Below are 17,319 nucleotides of genomic sequence, written 5' to 3' on the forward strand. Positions count from 1 at the left end.
TGTCATTTTTTTTTTCTTTTTTTTTAAGTTTTTGTATGGCAATATAACACAAAATTAATATAATATAATTGTCCTACCTACATGCACAATATACGTGACGCACGTCGAAATCGACTGCCCAGAAAAAAAAATATCGAAGAAAGTTCAAATTTCGTTTTTTTTTTAAATTACTATACTATAAAGTTTTGGGAGCTGAAATTTGGCATACTCGATACTAATACAAAGACGAATCAATAAAAAAAAATTCAAGCCAAAACTCGCTGGGGGCAGATTCACTGAGCTTATCCTGGCATGGCCTTTAGCATGGTTAGCGCATCGTAACTGGTGAATTTCCAATATGACTTGGAACTCCGGTTGCCGTTTAAGAAGTTTAACACTCTTACGGTAGATGTCGCTACGGGTCCCATTGACCTTAGTAGTGGAAAATTTCGCTGGCTTGGTTGAAGTCTTGGTGGCTCAGTTGGCAGAGCGCTGGAGTATCGATCCAGAGGCCATGAGTTCAAGTCTCACCCAGGGCAGACATTTTCCACTTTTAATTTTATTTGAATATGTCTCACGAAAGTTTAAAGTTGTTGTAATAAGATGACACAGCTAAACTGCAAAACGGATCATTCAAAACAATACGCACTCACAAGAGCGTTACTGTAGTTTTAGTACTAGTACTGATCCGATCTATCTAACTGCATATATACCACAGATATTTAAAATGGGAGCATAAAAAAACAACAATATTCGACAAAAACATTTCTGAATGTGAAAGCGTATACAGAGTGGGGCCTGTAACAAAGGCGAAGAATTGAACTGTATGCTATTCTGCTTATACTGATCAACATTTGTTCAGTGACTTTTAAAAATTATGAAGTCTTTAAATTTTTAATTTTTCATACAAAATAAATATTAGCTTCAATGTACGCCATTATTGTTGTCATTGACGTTTCTGTCACACTTTAGACTTAACAGAATTCGCAATACAAAAATCAAAATACAAGTTATTTTTAAAAGTCGCCGAACAAATGTTGATCAGTATAAGGAGAATAAATAGCCTAGAGTTCAATTTTTCGCCTTTGTTACAGGCCCCACTCTGTAGACCACATTGAGCTGGTTCCTGCATTTTGACCACACAACCTTACGCAAGTAGTGACATTGTTAGACCGATAACTAACTGGACAAACAACTAGTCTAAACAAATCTACATGAAACATTCAGATAGTTTGAATCTTGTAGTTTCAGGAATAGAGCCGCAATTGTATATTCTCTTGACTACAGTTAGTGTGTCTAGCATGACTATTGACTACGAAGACTCAAGTCGCGCTAGATAAAATCTTGTGATTTTGTCAAGTAGACATACAAAAGAGATAATTTGTGTACCTCACACACGACTTCTATTGCTTAGTAAAATGTCCTAGACGCTAAGTGATGTCGTCATGCAATAATTACTAAATCAGACTTACCTTTTTCTTCAAGGGTATGCCAAAGTAAACATTTTTGGAATATGTCATACAAAACCTGCCACTGGTAGAATCAAACTTACGTATTACATAGTAACGTCAGTAACACGCGTGCAGTACTGCATATTTAGCTTAGCCGGGGACGTAGGACTTCACCCACATCTGTAATTCGCTTGGTTGACCCAAGTTACAGTAAAGCTTCGCTAGGACGAGCTGCGTGCTTTGCAACCGATGTTATAAAAATACTGTAAAATAACCTAACCACAAAATTAAAATTTTGAAAAAACCCCCGACCGCGACATACTAGACCGATTTTCATGAAACATGGCTAAGAACACTCCCGACTAACTCAGCTTTCAGACAAAAAAAAACTAAATCCAAAGCGGGTCATCGGTCATCCGTTCGGGAGCTACGATGCCACAGACAGACACACACACAGACAGACAGACAAACACATAGACAGGCACGTCAAACTTATAGCACCCCTTCGTTTTTGCGTCGGGGGTTAATAAAATGACATATAATACAATAGGGTAATAAGGTTGTATGACCATTTGTATTTCGATGCCCAGTAGCACCCGAACTTCCTCTGGCTTTATAACCCCCGACGCAAAAACGACGGGGTGTTATAAGTTTGACGTGTCTTTCTGTCTGTTTGTCTGTCTGTCTGTGTGTGTCTCTGTCTGTGGCATCGTAGTTCCAGAACGCATGAACCGATTTACTCGTAGATTAAGTTTTTTTTTGTTTGATAGCTGAGTTAGTCGGGAGTATTCTTAGCCATGTTTTATGAAAATCGGCCCACTATGTGGGGGGTTTTTTTCAAAATTTTAATTTTGTGGTTAGGTTATCATTATTACAGTCGACAGACACAGACTACAACCACGCGGTTTTGTCAACCTCTTGTCGACGGAAGCGCAAAAATCGCCAAGCACGTGTACTTGTTTGTCCTCGCCCTAATGTAAGAATTAAAAAAAAATCGAATGTAACCTACAATACATAACGATCGGTCAAAAAGGATTGTCAGACCTTAGAAGCACAACGATTCTGCCCTAATATCTATAAGAGTTTTCACATCGGTGGCAAAGCACATAGCCCTAAAGACGTTTAGAAGTACAGAAGTGTCCCAACCCTAGTCACAGTATAATAAAGAGTACTGTACAGTATGGCCACTCTCGCTCCCCGCTGAAATTGCCGCCCACCCCCTCTCAGTTATCTCACTGTTACCGCCTGTCAAAAACGCGAACAGTCGACATGTCATATTTCACTCATACAAGCGTAGCGTAGTACGCGTTCACCTACACGAGCATAGAATGTGTGCTAGGAACGCGCCTCTTTTTCGGTGTCCAGGTGTGCCCTAGTGTTATTTTCAAAGCCAGACGCGTGGATAGAAAGATTATAAAATAACCTGCACAACGGTCGTAGACCGGTCGGTCAAAAGGATCGTCAGAAATTCTTTGCCCTAACGGCCCAGCCACGACATTGGTCTAAGCGCGGCAGCGGCGAGCGGCAGCCATACGTGCGAATGAAAAGTCCCATCGCTGTGTCTTGCTTCAATGTATGGTCGCCGCTCGCCGCTGTCGCGCTTAGACCAATGTCGTGGCTGAGCCGTAACGTCTATCGTTCTCGGCGTTTTATGTCCCACCGCGCGGTGGCAAAGCACACATAGCCCTAAAGACGTCCAGAAGTGCCTTTAAACACCAGTTTAGAGAATAACAGAGCACCTACCTTGGCCGCAGTCCGGTTCCACACGACGACCTTGTGGCCGGAGTTGAGCAGGTTCTTGACGATGCCGCTGCCCATGATGCCGAGCCCCAGGAACCCGAACTTCATCTGGCTGGCTTTGATGTTCTTCTCCAGGAGCGTATCCGAGACGTTCTCCAGGTCCAAAGGAGGAGTTTCCTGTGGAAAATGAGAAATTAGTTTGTTGTATAGATAAGTTAGGTGTCTGGTTAAGACGCTGACAGCACCCAATGGCCTTGACGCTAGCGTACACTGTCTAATCGTATGGGAGTAAGTGAGAGCGCGATGACACTAAAAGAGGGCGGATAGGTACGAAAAGTGCGGAAAAATATTAAAATAAAATAGAAAGATGCATTATTTGTCCAAAATATTTCGTTAGTGTTTTAGATATGTATATATGTGTTATTATAATATTAACTAAAGACAACTAAGTGAATAGTTGAACGACACACAACCGTTTAATGAAGAACTCGAGACCAATCTTTGCAATTTTTTTCTATCGAGCCGATTTCATTAAGACCCCTTACTCCTTAGAGCGCTCATCAATTTCACGAAACGGCCATCGATAGATGGCGTTGGCGCTCGGTACGCGAGCACCGGCAACTCAACGCGCGTTTCAACGCAGACATGAATAATCTTGATAGTTTTGAATTAAATTGCTAATAACATAATTTTCAATTTTATATGGGGACTCTTTATTTAATTTCATATTCATGGTATGGTAGTAGTAAATAAGGTATATGAATGTAGTAAAAGTACAGTAGTAGTCTACATGTACATATATAAATTCAGGTTTCCTAATTGATTGATTCAACAACCAACACCGCTGAGCCGAAACTACGAAAGCTAGAAAGTCGAAATTTGTATAGATTGCATTAACAAAATTTCGAAGAGATAAGAATCGATTATGAAAATTTACACCCCTAGTAGAGGGAAAAAGGGGGTGAAAGTTTGTAGCGGGATCAATTTGTTTTTTTTTTTATTAGGAAAATTTTAGTTAGGAACTTGAAATTAGAGAATAGTTTAATAGTGATTTCTGTTTTTTAGGGTTCCGTAGTCAACTAGGAACTCTTATAGTTTCGCCATGTCTGTCTGTCCATCCGTCCGTCCGTCCGTCCGTCCGTCCGTCCGTCCGCGGATAATCTCAGTAAACGTAAGCACTAGAAAGCTGAAATTTAGTAACAATATGTATATCAATCACGTCAACAAAGTGCAAAAATGAAAAATGGAAAAAAATGTTTTATTAGTGTAAAGTGTAAAGTGGGGGCTGATTTTGTTTTCATTCCAACCCCAACGTGTGATATATTTTTGGATAGGTATTTTAAAATGAATAAGGGTTTACTAAGATCGTTTTTTGATAATATTAATATTTTCGGAAATTATCACAGTTATACTGACTTTCATATTTTTATAAGAACAGCATGCACTTACGTCCAGAACAGTGACATTTGGTGCATTGGAACTGCTCATGATGTGTCACTTTTTAACCGTCGCCTCAAATCTGAGAGATTTGAGGCGAGGTTCTCAATTCGTCTGTATGTTTATTTATTTTTTTCATTTTTTTATGTTTGTTCCTCGATATCTCCGTTGTTACTGGACCGATTAAAAAAAAAATATTGAATGTATATGAATACAGATTGGTCCCATTTTTCTCAGAACCCAGTTCTGATGATGGGATCCTGGAGTAATCGAGGGAACTCCTCGAATCTGAAAGGCATACGTATGGTGATTTTTGTGTTTTTAAAGGAACAGCATGCATTTAGGTACGGAACAGTGACATTTGGTGCAGTGGAACTGCTGATGATGGCCAGAACGGAACTTCTCAAATCTTAACGGCACGCTTATAGTGACTTTGGTATTTTTATAAGAACAGCATGCACTTTCGTCCAGAACAGTGACATTTGGTGCAGTGGAACTGCTGATGATGGTCAGATCAGAACCGATCTTCTCAAATCTGAACGGAACACTTATAGTGACTTTGGTATTCTTATAAGCACATTTTTCTAGTTGCCCGGAACGTTATCTATCCTCGGTACCCATAATAGTTTATTTTGGACACGTGGCGTCTGTTTTATCACATACAGATTCTGCTTATAAAAAATAACTCTTCACCTGCGTGCCGAGCAAGTATTTTGTTGGCACTTTACCTCTTTGTTTTTCTTAGACACTTCGGAAATTTCATGAACTTTGTGCTTGTATTTTATTAAAAGGAATATACTCTTCAGTTTAAATAAGAATTTGATGGCCTGTGATCCCTATATCTTTAGAACTGAGGTAAAATGTGAGTATTCGGACTTATTGGACACGGTGTACATGTTCGTTCTAAAAGTAGCTGATCAAGCATCGTCGGTTTGGAAAGCCTGCGGTAAAATTTTTGCTCATTACTATACATATTCGATTTAAAGGGTTTTGAGATTTAGGAAATAAAACAACGCTTCATTAGATTTAATTTAATAGCATTATGTAATTATAATCTCAATGTAAGTGCAAGCAGTCTTATTTACAATAAACTTAAAAGCGGAAACAAATATATGCAGAAAGAAAAAAAAAGAAGCTGTCAATACTGAATCCCCTAGGGTGGCTGTATGAATAGCACAGAAAAGTATTAAAATAAAATAAAAACCGGCCAAAAGCGTGTCGGGCCACGCTCAGTGTAGGGTTCCGTAGTTTTCCGTATTTTTCTCAAAAACTAACCTATAAAGTTCAAAACAAATTTTCAAAGAAAGTCTTTGTAAAGTTCTACTTTTGTGATTTTTTTCATATTTTTAAACATATGGTTCAAAAGTTATAGCGATTATTTCCGAAAATATGAAAATTATCAAAAATCGATCTTAGTAAAACCTAATTCATTTTTAAATACCTATCTAACAATATATCACACGTTGGGGTTGAAATGAAAAAAAATATCTGCCCCCTCTTTACATGTAGGGGTACCCTAATAAAACATTTATTATTATTAACGACCTTCCACATATTTATAATGAGCCCAAACATGATGGGGTTATGATGAGGAGAATAGCAGTTCTGTTGACCACCTCCTGACTCCATCATGAGAACTTGGACCTCGTCTAGTTCGATGGTGCTCGTCAGCCCAAATCTAATGAGCCCGAACATGATGGGATTATGATGAGGAGAATAGCAGTTCTGTTGGCCACCTCCTGACTCCATCATGAGACCCTGGACCTAATCTAGTTCGATGGTGCTCGTCAGCCCAAATCTAATGAGCCCAAACATGATGGGGTTATGATGAGGAGAATAGCAGTTCTGTTGACCACCTCCTGACTCCATCATGAGACCTTGGACCTCATCTAGTTCGATGGTGCTCGTCAGCCCAAATCTAATGAGCCCGAACATGATGGGGTTATGATGAGGAGAATAGCAGTTCTGTTGGCCACCTCCTGACCCCGTCATAAGACCTTGGACCTCATCTAGTTCGGTGGTGCTCGTCAGCCCAAATCTAATGAGCCCAAACATGATGGGGTTATGATGAGGAGAATAGCAGTTCTGTTGACCACCTCCTGACTCCATCATGAGACCCTGGACCTCATCTAGTTCGATGGTGCTCGTCAGCCCAAATCTTGAAATCTAATGAGCCCAAACATGATGGGGTTATGATGAGGAGAATAGCAGTTCTGTTGACCACCTCCTGACTCCATCATGAGACCTTGGACCTCATCTAGTTCGATGGTGCTCGTCAGCCCAAATCTAATGAGCCCGAACATGATGGGGTTATGATGAGGAGAATAGCAGTTCTGTTGGCCACCTCCTGACCCCGTCATGAGACCTTGGACCTCATCTAGTTCGATGGTGCTCGTCAGCCCAAATCTAATGAGCCCAAATATGATGGGGTTATGATGAGGAGAATAGCAGTTCTGTTGACCACCTCCTGACTCCATCATGAGACCTTGGACCTCATCTAGATCGATGGTGCTCATCAGCCCAAATCTAATGAGCCCAAACATGGTGGAGTTATAATAAGTAGAATAGCAGTTCTGTTGAACATCTCCTGCCTGACTCCATCATCATGAGAACCAGAACCTCATCCTGGTCCCAAAATATAATAATAATTCAAACTCTCAACAAACTTCACGTATAACTTAAAATCCAAAATCATATGAAAAGCATGTCGAATACTAAAATTGCATAAGGTGTAAAAAGGATCAAGATTTGTTTAGTCGCAGTTTACGGCACTTCTCGGAACTATCGAGCTGCTTACGAAAGCTAGGTGCGCCGGACGATCAAACGCAGGTCCGTTGTCTTCGAGCGCTCGGCGCAGACTGAGCGGGCTCGCGTTAGCACAGTGTCTTTTATTCGAATTTTAGGTATTTTAAAAACATATCTATCGACAGAAAGGTATGTCTTATATGTATGATTTTTTTCTTATAGGTCAATAAGAAGTTCTAGTTTAGGATAATATTATTTAAGAGTTACAAAAAATGCAAGAATCGCAGGAAAAATACATAATGTAAACCTCTTTTTATCGAAAAAATGGGGAGGATACGGAAGGTTATTTATCCACCATTTCAAGTAAATCTTAAAATGTCAAAGTATTAGCTAACTCGTACAGGATATAACAAATAGGATTGTGATCAAATGATCACAATCCTATTGTGCTGTTAAAAATGTTATTTGGGGTAATAAATATTACCCCAAATAACATTTTTAACAGCACAATCACGATTCTAAACGAGCTATCCCACTATGAAAATTGAAAACGTCTTCCGAAAAAACTGATTTTTCGGAAGTATAAAAAGACATATTTTAAAGTAGTACCAATTGACTTTCTAGCTTAAGATATGTACTTTTAGGAACATTATCAGTTTTTTAATAATCATTTATAGTTTCTTTATAATTTTGAATGGAAAAGGTTCTATTTTGCAAAAAACGCTCGTCTTTAGGAATAAGGCCTCTTAAATCGTGTATCGAGTACGGCTATTTTCTTTGAAATATAATGAATAATAACATATAATTTACTTGCCTTACTAAGACTAATAGTTTGTCTTAAAAAACTGCGCAAGTAACATCAATTTTACGCAATTGGGTGTTGTCAGCCCCTTAAGTGTAAGGCCGGAGTGCAAGCTCATATTGGACGTGCATGTCTAACAATTGACACTCATACAAGTGTCCTGAGTCGACCCTGCATAGGGAGACCAGGTCCGCTGTAAGGCCCACCGAACGCTCCCCTCTAAGCGTCCGCTCAGGCCTTACACTAAGGTAAAAATGGAGGAGAAGGACCATCTATCAACTCTATCACATTTGGCCAGTTGCGAGTGAGGCGAGCTCGCAGCGAATTCGACACGATTGCGCGATGAACTCGTTCGAAAATACTAGACACACTTGCGCTCGCCTCGTTCGCAATTTGCCAAATATAAGAGCGCCCTATCCATCTTTTTTTTAGGGAATGGGAAAGCCTGCATGGTGCCTGCAGCCTAATGGGAAACAGTCATCGCCGCCCATGGACATAAGCATTATAACTCGTATAACTCTAATAATCGTCGTTTAACCAAAGGACGCCCTAGGGTTTAAGTCACTGTAATGCTTAAGTACATTACTCTGACTTGTACAATAATAATCTCATTTACATTATACTAGCTTTTGCCCGCGGCTTCGCTCGCGTTAGAAAGAGACAAAAAGTAGCCTATGTCACTCTCCATCCCTTCAACTATCTCCACTTAAAAAATCACGTTAATTCGTCGCTCCGATTTGCCGTGAAAGACGGACAAACAAACAGACACACACACTTTCCCATTTATAATATTAGTACGGATGAAATAATGTCTAGAAGTCAAGATAACACCTGTCATTTCACCAAGTAATTAAATGTACATAATTGTAACTTTCCCCTGTAGAATTTTAATGACATGTATTTGATTTGAATTTTAAAGATATTATTAAAATTGTTATCAATTAAACATGTTTGTGATACAATAAGTCATTTTGTCATTTTGTGAAACAGGTTGCGTGCCATTTTCGATTGCGTACCTTCGGGAAATTCAACATCAGAATCCGTGTAAGAACGAGACAGACTGCTCTTGCTCTTTCGAGAATGCGCAATTCCTAAACGCCTTAGAGTAGCGTATAGCGACATCTACCTATAAGAAATGTTAATAGGCGGTGGTTAGATACTTACAGGTCTCAATATATTCGACGGGCGGTGCAACAGGCTAGACTTCTTCGAGAAGGAATGGTTCAGCATCGACGGCTTGTCGTCAACATCGGGATCCGTGTAAGAGCGAGACAGACTGCTCTTGCTCTTCTTCTTGGCGGGGGCTTTGACGCCGGCGGAGGAGGCCCGCTTGATTGGCTTCACCTTTGAACCCAAACGTATCTATAAATAGTTAGAAGGGTGAGTGGTGGATTAGTATTAAATAAATAAATAAATAAATATTGGGGACACCTTACACAGATCAACTTAGCCCCAAACTAAGCAAAGCTTGTACTATGGGTGCTAAGTGACGATATACATACTTAAATAGATAAATACATACTTATATACATAGAAAACATCCATGACTCAGGAACAAATATCAGTGCTCATCACACAAATAAATGCCCTTACCGGGATTCGAACACAGGACCGCGGCTTAGCAGGCAGGGTCACTACCGACTGAGCCAGACCGGTCGTAGTGGGTGAGCCATTTTTTTTAAAGTTGTCCACCCCAATTTTGTTTGGATTTGGATATTTTTATGTGGTTGCCACTCAGAAGCGCGAGCTCTTTCAATCCTAATAGGAGAAAAAAGTATCCCAAGGCTTTTCCCCATTTCGTTACCATTTTTTCATACATTTTTATATGGCGGTAACGGAATGGAAGGTTTGAAAAATGTATGGAAATCTTGACATTTTTTTTCTCCTATCAGGATCGAAAAACTTCGTAAAAAATACCCATGTTACAAAAGAAGTGGGGTGGACAAATTAGAAAAAAATGGCCCGGGTATGTCACGCCATGCAAATTAGACTGCATATTTATATGCCACATTATATTCTTAGGGCTTCGCGGTTAAACATCAAGATGGAACTAAAGGCGTCTAGGTAGGTATAACGAATACATGCCAATATTGCCAATCGCAGGCGTGGAAATCTAAAGAACAATACAGATGGACTGGAACAGGTTTGTTGGCTTCTTTTTTTGCTACTAATGTGTCAAAAAATCGCTTCTAACTGTAAGGTCCACTTGCACCAACCACTAAACTCAGGGTTAGTGGGCTGTCATCTGTCAAATTCCATATAAAATTTTGGGTTAACCCTCCATTTTCGTTGGTGCAAGTGGCCCTTAGAGTATTTAGTATTAAACTTCCTAAACGCTATGGGGTCACATTGACCTAAGTGGTGGAAAATTACACCGGTTTGGTTGAAGTCTTGGTGGCTCAGTTGGCAGAGCACCCAATTCTCCGATCGAGAGGTCCTGCGTTCAAGTCGCACCCAAGGGAGACATTTTACACTTTTAAATTAATTCTAAGCCCGTGTAATATTTATTTTAGGGACCATAACATACAGCAAACTCATTAAAACATAATTGTTCGAGGGATTATTGCATTGCACATATCCCTACCTACAGTTTAAGACGCTGACAGCACCCAATGGCTTTGACGCTAGCGTACACTGTCTAATCGTATGGGAGCAAAAGAGAGCGCAATGTCACTAAAAGAGGGCGGATAGGTACGAAAAGTGCGGAAAAATATTAAAATAAAATAGAAAGAAGCATTATTTGTGCAAAATATTTCGTTAGTGTTTTAGATATGTATATATTTGTTACTATAATATTAACTAAAGACAACTAAGTGAATAATTGAACGGCACACAACCGTTTAATGACGAACTCGAGACCAATCTTTGCAATTTTTTTCTATCGAGCCGATTTCATTAAATCGTGTATCGAGTACGGCTATGTTCTTTGAAATATAATGAATAATAACATATAATTTACTTGCCTTACTAAGACTAATAGTTTGTCTTAAAAAACTGCGCAAGTAACATCAATTTTCCGCTATTGGGTGTTGTCAGCCCCTTAAGTAAACCTTGTTCCAATTTTTTTTTAAGAACGATATTAGGTCGTAATGATTCCATACCTTGGGAGTGGCGGTCTTCTTCTTGACCTCGGGCTCGGGCTCCTCGGGCTGCGAGTCTTGCTCCTCGCTCTCGATGTCCTCCTTCAGCTTGTCGAACTCTTCCTCGGCATTGCGCTGGGGGCCGTCGATGTCGCCGAATTTCTGGACAATGGAGAAGGCGGTTATTTTGATACACTAGCTATTAGGGTATCTCCACATCGTAGCCAGCTGATAGGAAAAAATGTTGTTCATGCGATAGGAGACAAACAAGTAGCCTGATGGTAAGCGATCACTGCCGTGGGCCCATGGACACCCGGAACACCTAAGGGTTGGACGTGCGTTGCCGACCTTTAAGGGTGTACGCTCTTTTCTTGAAGGTTTGAATGTCATATCGGTCCGGAAATACCGCCGGAAACATTTCGCTCCATAATCTTAGATCAAATTAAACTATTTTCTCATAGAAAATATTTTAATTTTTATTTTTTAAGCAGTTTCACTACTATAATACTATAAACATTAAATAAATGTCATATACAAAGAAAAAATGACCAATGCCTCCATGTCCAGCTTCCAGCTGTCCAGTGGAACACTTGGAGGCATTGGTCATTTTTTCTTTGTATATGACATTTATTTAATATTTCGTTCCACAGTTTAACTGCAGCGCGTCGGGAATGTTCGCCAAGTGGAGCACGGATGGTTTCCACGCAGTGTTGCGTAAGAGGGTGGCGTCATTGTGGCAGCGCGTAAGGGACAGCACCAACTCTCTCCTGAGGGTGATCGCAGAAAGGGTTGATAGCCCTCTTACTCATTGGATGTCAATGCATGTTAGATCCAATCAGCATTATGTTTTCTATTAACACTAACGTTTTCATTTAACAGTGCAAGGCAGAAAGTCTCTAGAATAAGCACAGTTGGAAACTGCCAGCCATCGAAGGATGGAGATGGAATTGTTGTCGCGTAGGGCAATGGCGGAAAGAAGTGACAAGGATTAATTGGAACAATTTCTCGGAGCACATATACCCCTCCATCGCGCCTGTTCATCGTTGCCTCGAGATCAAGATTCTCCTTGATCTGGTTCACAGCATCTTTGAAGACAACAGTCACAACAGCTTGCTGAGCTGGTTAAAGTCTTGGTACTATTGTCCTGATCACTGTAAACTATTAGGGTTGACGATGACTCCTCGATCTGGCTGAAAGCACCTTCTTGAAGTCTCGCTGAAAAAATACAGCCGAAGCTGTCGGTAGTATTGGTACTTGGTACTGTAAGCTGGTGATGGTAGACTTACCTCTGGGTTGACGATGTACCTACTCCTCAATCTAGCTGACAGCATCCTTGAAGGCAAGCAGTCTTCCTTGACCTAGTGGCACGATTTGATGGAGTTGTCTTCGATCCAAGCATACTAAAGCTGTTGGTAGCATATGGTAGTTTTGGTATTGTAATCTGGTGATAATGGAACTTACCTCAGGGTTGACGATGTACTCTTCAATCTGGCTAACTGCGTCCTTGAAGGCAACAGTCTTGCAGGACTTGATGAGCTGCTCCTTGAACTCCTGGTACGGCTTGATGTTATTGTCTTCGATCCAAGCACTGTTGACAATGGATACAATCAGAAAAACGAAAATCTGGTGATAAATGGACTTCCTTTCAGCAAATTCTTGTTTTTGACGTGGATTCGGCCAATGCAATGGAAAAGTCAATCGATGCAAGAAACTATGCATTAATTAGAATGACAGCTAAAGTCTAGCTTCAAAAAAATTTAGAGACCTCACGTCCAGACCCTGAGTTGATAAATATGTGTGTGTCGAGAATACGAATATGATTCCCTGTTATGCGTAGTGTGCCTATCGCTCACGTTCACATTTCTCAAACTTGAACCCCGCATAGTCCGTTTTACTTTCTCACCGAGAAGGGGAAAGGGCGTCAAAAATAATTGATCCCTTCATTCCGAAAAGTTCGCGAAACATTTTAATGTCATATGTCCAGAACCTTACTATCACCTATTGTTAAATTGGAAAAAATACATTTTTTCTTTTTTTTAAGTGTGACACTTGCACCAACCACTTAACTCAGGATTAGTGGGCTGTCAACTGTCAAATTCCATATAAAATGGTGGATTAACCCTACAATTTCGTTGGTGCAAGTGGCCTTAAGAGCGCTCTCACATTTCGGCGTCAACGTAAAGCTCTGCACTAAAATCGCGAGCTAATCATATACCGTGTGGTAAATATATCAAATGAAATAATAATATTTTACAGTGATAGTTCGGTTCTGTGAGGGTAGAAATTTTAACCTTACGTTAGGTTAGCCCACTTTTCTGATTAAATCGTTTCCGTAAAGGGCGCAGTTCTAACCTGACCCACTTTTCGCAGTTCTAACTTAACCAGCAGTTCGTTTCTGTGTGGCTCGTTGTTCTAACACAACCGAAGCCACTTTTAGGGCGGTAGCAGTACCAGCCAACCTCTTCAGGTTAAACTTCGACTCCGTGAAGGCCGCAGTTTTTGAAAAGTAAAGTAAATTATTCACGATTACGCTTGATTGTAGATTTCTTATAGGTTCCCCTGTCATCTACAGGTATAGGACTATCTCGTCTTTTTTTTGATAATTTTAGGCTTAGTAGTTTCGGAGTTAGTTCTGTAAGACAATTATTTCTAAACGACTTAAATCAAAATTATGAAAAAAAATAGTTTATAGATGCTTGTCATAACTGTCTTTCATTTGATATTGTAACACAGCATAATTCAAAAGTGACCCCTATGATAAATAAAATGAAAATGAAAAAGAAAATGAAATATTTATTTTTCAAGTAGGCATATTACAATGCGCATATGAACGTCAAATAAAGTAAAGATACGCCGGCTCTAACCCTACGCCTCAGCCTCGAGAAGATTTCAGTCCCCCCTCAGTTGGGAGGGGGGTATCCACTATGGGACCGGCAAGAAACTCGGCGGGCAACTTCTTTTCAAAACATTAACATCTTATAATTAACATGCATTAAATAACAAGATACAATTAATTTAACATGCAAAAGTATTCATCAAAGAATATGAACAGACTAGGTACTCTATGGAAATTAATTTCAATAAATTATATTATTGCTTAATAATAAGTCGTTCTTCTTCAGAGAAAACATATCAAATTGTCACAAAAGAAAAAGATAATATGAATCTCAATGTCATTAAATATGTAATTTACCTACACAACATAAAATATAAAATATTTGATCTGCTTTCTTATCTGAACTGTGTCCTAGCTCTATACATAACACAATTATTTTAATTGCTATTCGTTTTTTGTAGTTTCTGGTTCGGGCCATGCATGTTTGTCTGTCAAATAGTCCTCGACTCTGTAATAAGCCTTTAACATCAATGATTTTTTTAAGTAGTTCTTAAGAGCTGGGAGGGGTAATCTCAAAGCAGTGTCAGGTAACTTATTATAAAAATGAATGCATTGCCCAACAAATGACTAAAATATTAAAAAAAATGAAATAATTAAATTATTAATGATAAAATATTAAATTAAGTTACATGTCCGTCTTTGGGTCACAGTTTTACATATGTCTACCAAAAATCAAGTTAATCGATTTAGTAATTTCGAATAAAATTGGCTGTTACAGACGGACAGACAGACGCACGAGTATAAGTATAAGTAGATTTTAAGAAAACGAAGGTCGCAGTTGTATTCTAACCTAACCCAAATTTCGGGTAACAGTTCGGTTTCGGTGTGGGTCGCATTTCTAACCTTAACCACTTTTCTGATAGCAGGTTGTTTCTATATGGGTCGCAGTTACAATCTAACCTAACCCACTTTCATGATATTTTTCGATTTCGTAAGAATCAGTTCTAACCTCTCACTTATATTGTAAAGGTGGTGATTGACTTGTAACATTTCGGTGTAGTGTAACATGATACAACCTGAGCATTACAGCAGTCAGTGCAGCGAGCAGAGCCGCTCGCCGCTCGCACCGCGTGCTCCACTCGGCTGTCGGTTTTTACGCGAATCCCTTTGAGTGTTACATTACAAGTCAGTACAGGTTCGCAAGTCGCCGCGGATGCACTTCTCCCGTCTTTTTGTTTGTGAACTAGATTTTAATAAAAGGCTGATAATATGGTAAGGTATGGGAAGAGAGAAAGTTCTATCATTTATACCCGGTTTACTATTATCTTGCAGAAACTTTTTTCGCATATATTTGATTTGCATAATAGTTCTTGGCAGAAACACCTTACGCAGAATATGCTTTGGCATAAATCATTTCGCATATTTTTATAATACCGAATCTTACGTTGGCATAATGTTGATGAGCATAATAGTGTTCTAGTCGAATAGTACTTTCGCAGATAATATTTGTGCATAATAGTTAGGCGGCATAAAGTTGAAATTTGCTTTTTGATAGCGAGTCAGATGTGTTGGAAATGCAGCTACCTAACACTCCTCCTCGCTTCGCTCGTCGTCGTACCTAACGGGGCCTCTGGGACAGTATCTCCTTTTTGATAGCGTGTCATAATTCTGCTCTTGTAATAGTATGCTATACGATTATTCTTACTCTATAATATAATCGTACAATTGTTACATGTAAGCTTCTTTCTGCTTCAATCTTTATTTATATAGTTCGGTTTTGTAGGGATCACTTTTAACCTAACTCATATTTCATAGATCGGTTCTGTGAAGGTGGCAGTTCTAACCTAACCCTAACCCATTTTTCGCATAGTATGTAGTTGGTTTCTGTATATGCGACCATCGCAATTATATGTACTAAATTAACCAACTTTTCTGAAAGCAGATCGTTTCTGTATAGGTCGCAGTTCTGTGTTCTAATCCACTTTTTAGGTATCAGTTCGTTTCTATATGAAACGCATTTCCGATTTTACCTTACCCACTTCTCTGGTACCTAATGGTTTTGTGGGGGCTCAGTTCTAATTCTAACCTAACTCACTTCCCGTTCTTATGTCATTAATACAATTAGAAGACGTGTGATTTATACGGCGACAAGCTCTCGCGGCAATCATGTGCAAGTAACCCTGCTTATTTTGTGGATTTGCCCCTTGTATTTCCCCCAACCCCCCACATTGACATTTAAAGCAAGAAATGTCGGGTTTCGCCCAGCCCCATATTAAAAGAGGCCCCGCAGGCATACATTTTCAATGTTACATGGATGGAGACATGATATATCCGGTTTACCAATCCTATGATGTGAGTTAATGGAGGAGGGGCGCTGCCTGTGCTCCGAATGTCTTTATTTTCCATCAGGGGTGACTAGGGTCAATCGCCGATCAATCATCATCCTTCTTGCCTTATCCCGGCATTCACGGCATATGGGAGCCTGGGGTCCGCTTTGACAACTAATCCCAAGATTTGGCATAGGCACTAGTTTTACGAAAGCGACTGCCATCTGACCTTCCAACCCGAAGAGTAACTAGGCCTTATTTGAATTAGTCCGGTTTCCTCACGTTTTTTTCCTTCACCGAAAAGCGACTGGCAAATATCAAATGACATTTCGCACATAAGTTTCGAAAAACTCATTGTTAGGTACGAGTCGGGGTTCGAACCCGCGACCTCCGGATTGTAAGTAGCACGCTCTTACTGCTAGGCCACCAGCGGTCAATCGCCGATCAATATAAAAAAAACCGGCCAAGTGCGAGTTGTACTCGCGTTGTAAGGGTTCCGTATACTACAAGAAGGGCTTAAGCGCCTCCTTTTTAGTCGGAACTTAAGTCATTTTTGCGAAAAATCGATATTTTGAACAGTTGAAGTTTATATGTAATATTCAAACGCGCTCACACAATTTCAAGAGATTTGGTAACTCCTTGCAGCGGCAGTGAGTGAAATTCGTAATTGGAGTTTTTTTCTTTTAAGTCCGACTTGCGCTTTACTGTAGATTTCTAATAGGTTTTCCTGTAATCTATAGATTGAAAACTAATTCTTTGCCTATTTTCTTAAATAACTTGAAAATGAACTTACTAAAAATTATTAAAAAAATATTTTTGAAATACTTATAAAAACCTCTTTCAAATGATATGTAACACAATATAGTTCTAGAAACTTCGATTTTTAATTTGCACTTTTACCCCTCAAAAGTGGCCCCTATAA

The 17,319-nt window shown here is 39.5% G+C and overlaps 1 protein-coding gene across 1 annotated transcript in view; it reads right to left on the minus strand.

The window, feature by feature from the left end:
- The window catches only part of LOC125236197 (putative oxidoreductase GLYR1 homolog), a 103,668-nt gene that overhangs the window by 83,048 nt on the left and 3,301 nt on the right, over positions 1-17,319 (minus strand). Inside the window, 4 exon segments of the mRNA XM_048142908.1 lie at positions 3,174-3,347; positions 9,319-9,516; positions 11,256-11,396; positions 12,696-12,822. Of these exon segments, the coding sequence (XP_047998865.1) occupies positions 3,174-3,347; positions 9,319-9,516; positions 11,256-11,396; positions 12,696-12,822 (640 nt within the window).

This window comes from Leguminivora glycinivorella, chromosome 18 (assembly GCF_023078275.1).
Source record: "Leguminivora glycinivorella isolate SPB_JAAS2020 chromosome 18, LegGlyc_1.1, whole genome shotgun sequence".
Taxonomy (NCBI): domain Eukaryota; kingdom Metazoa; phylum Arthropoda; class Insecta; order Lepidoptera; family Tortricidae; genus Leguminivora; species Leguminivora glycinivorella.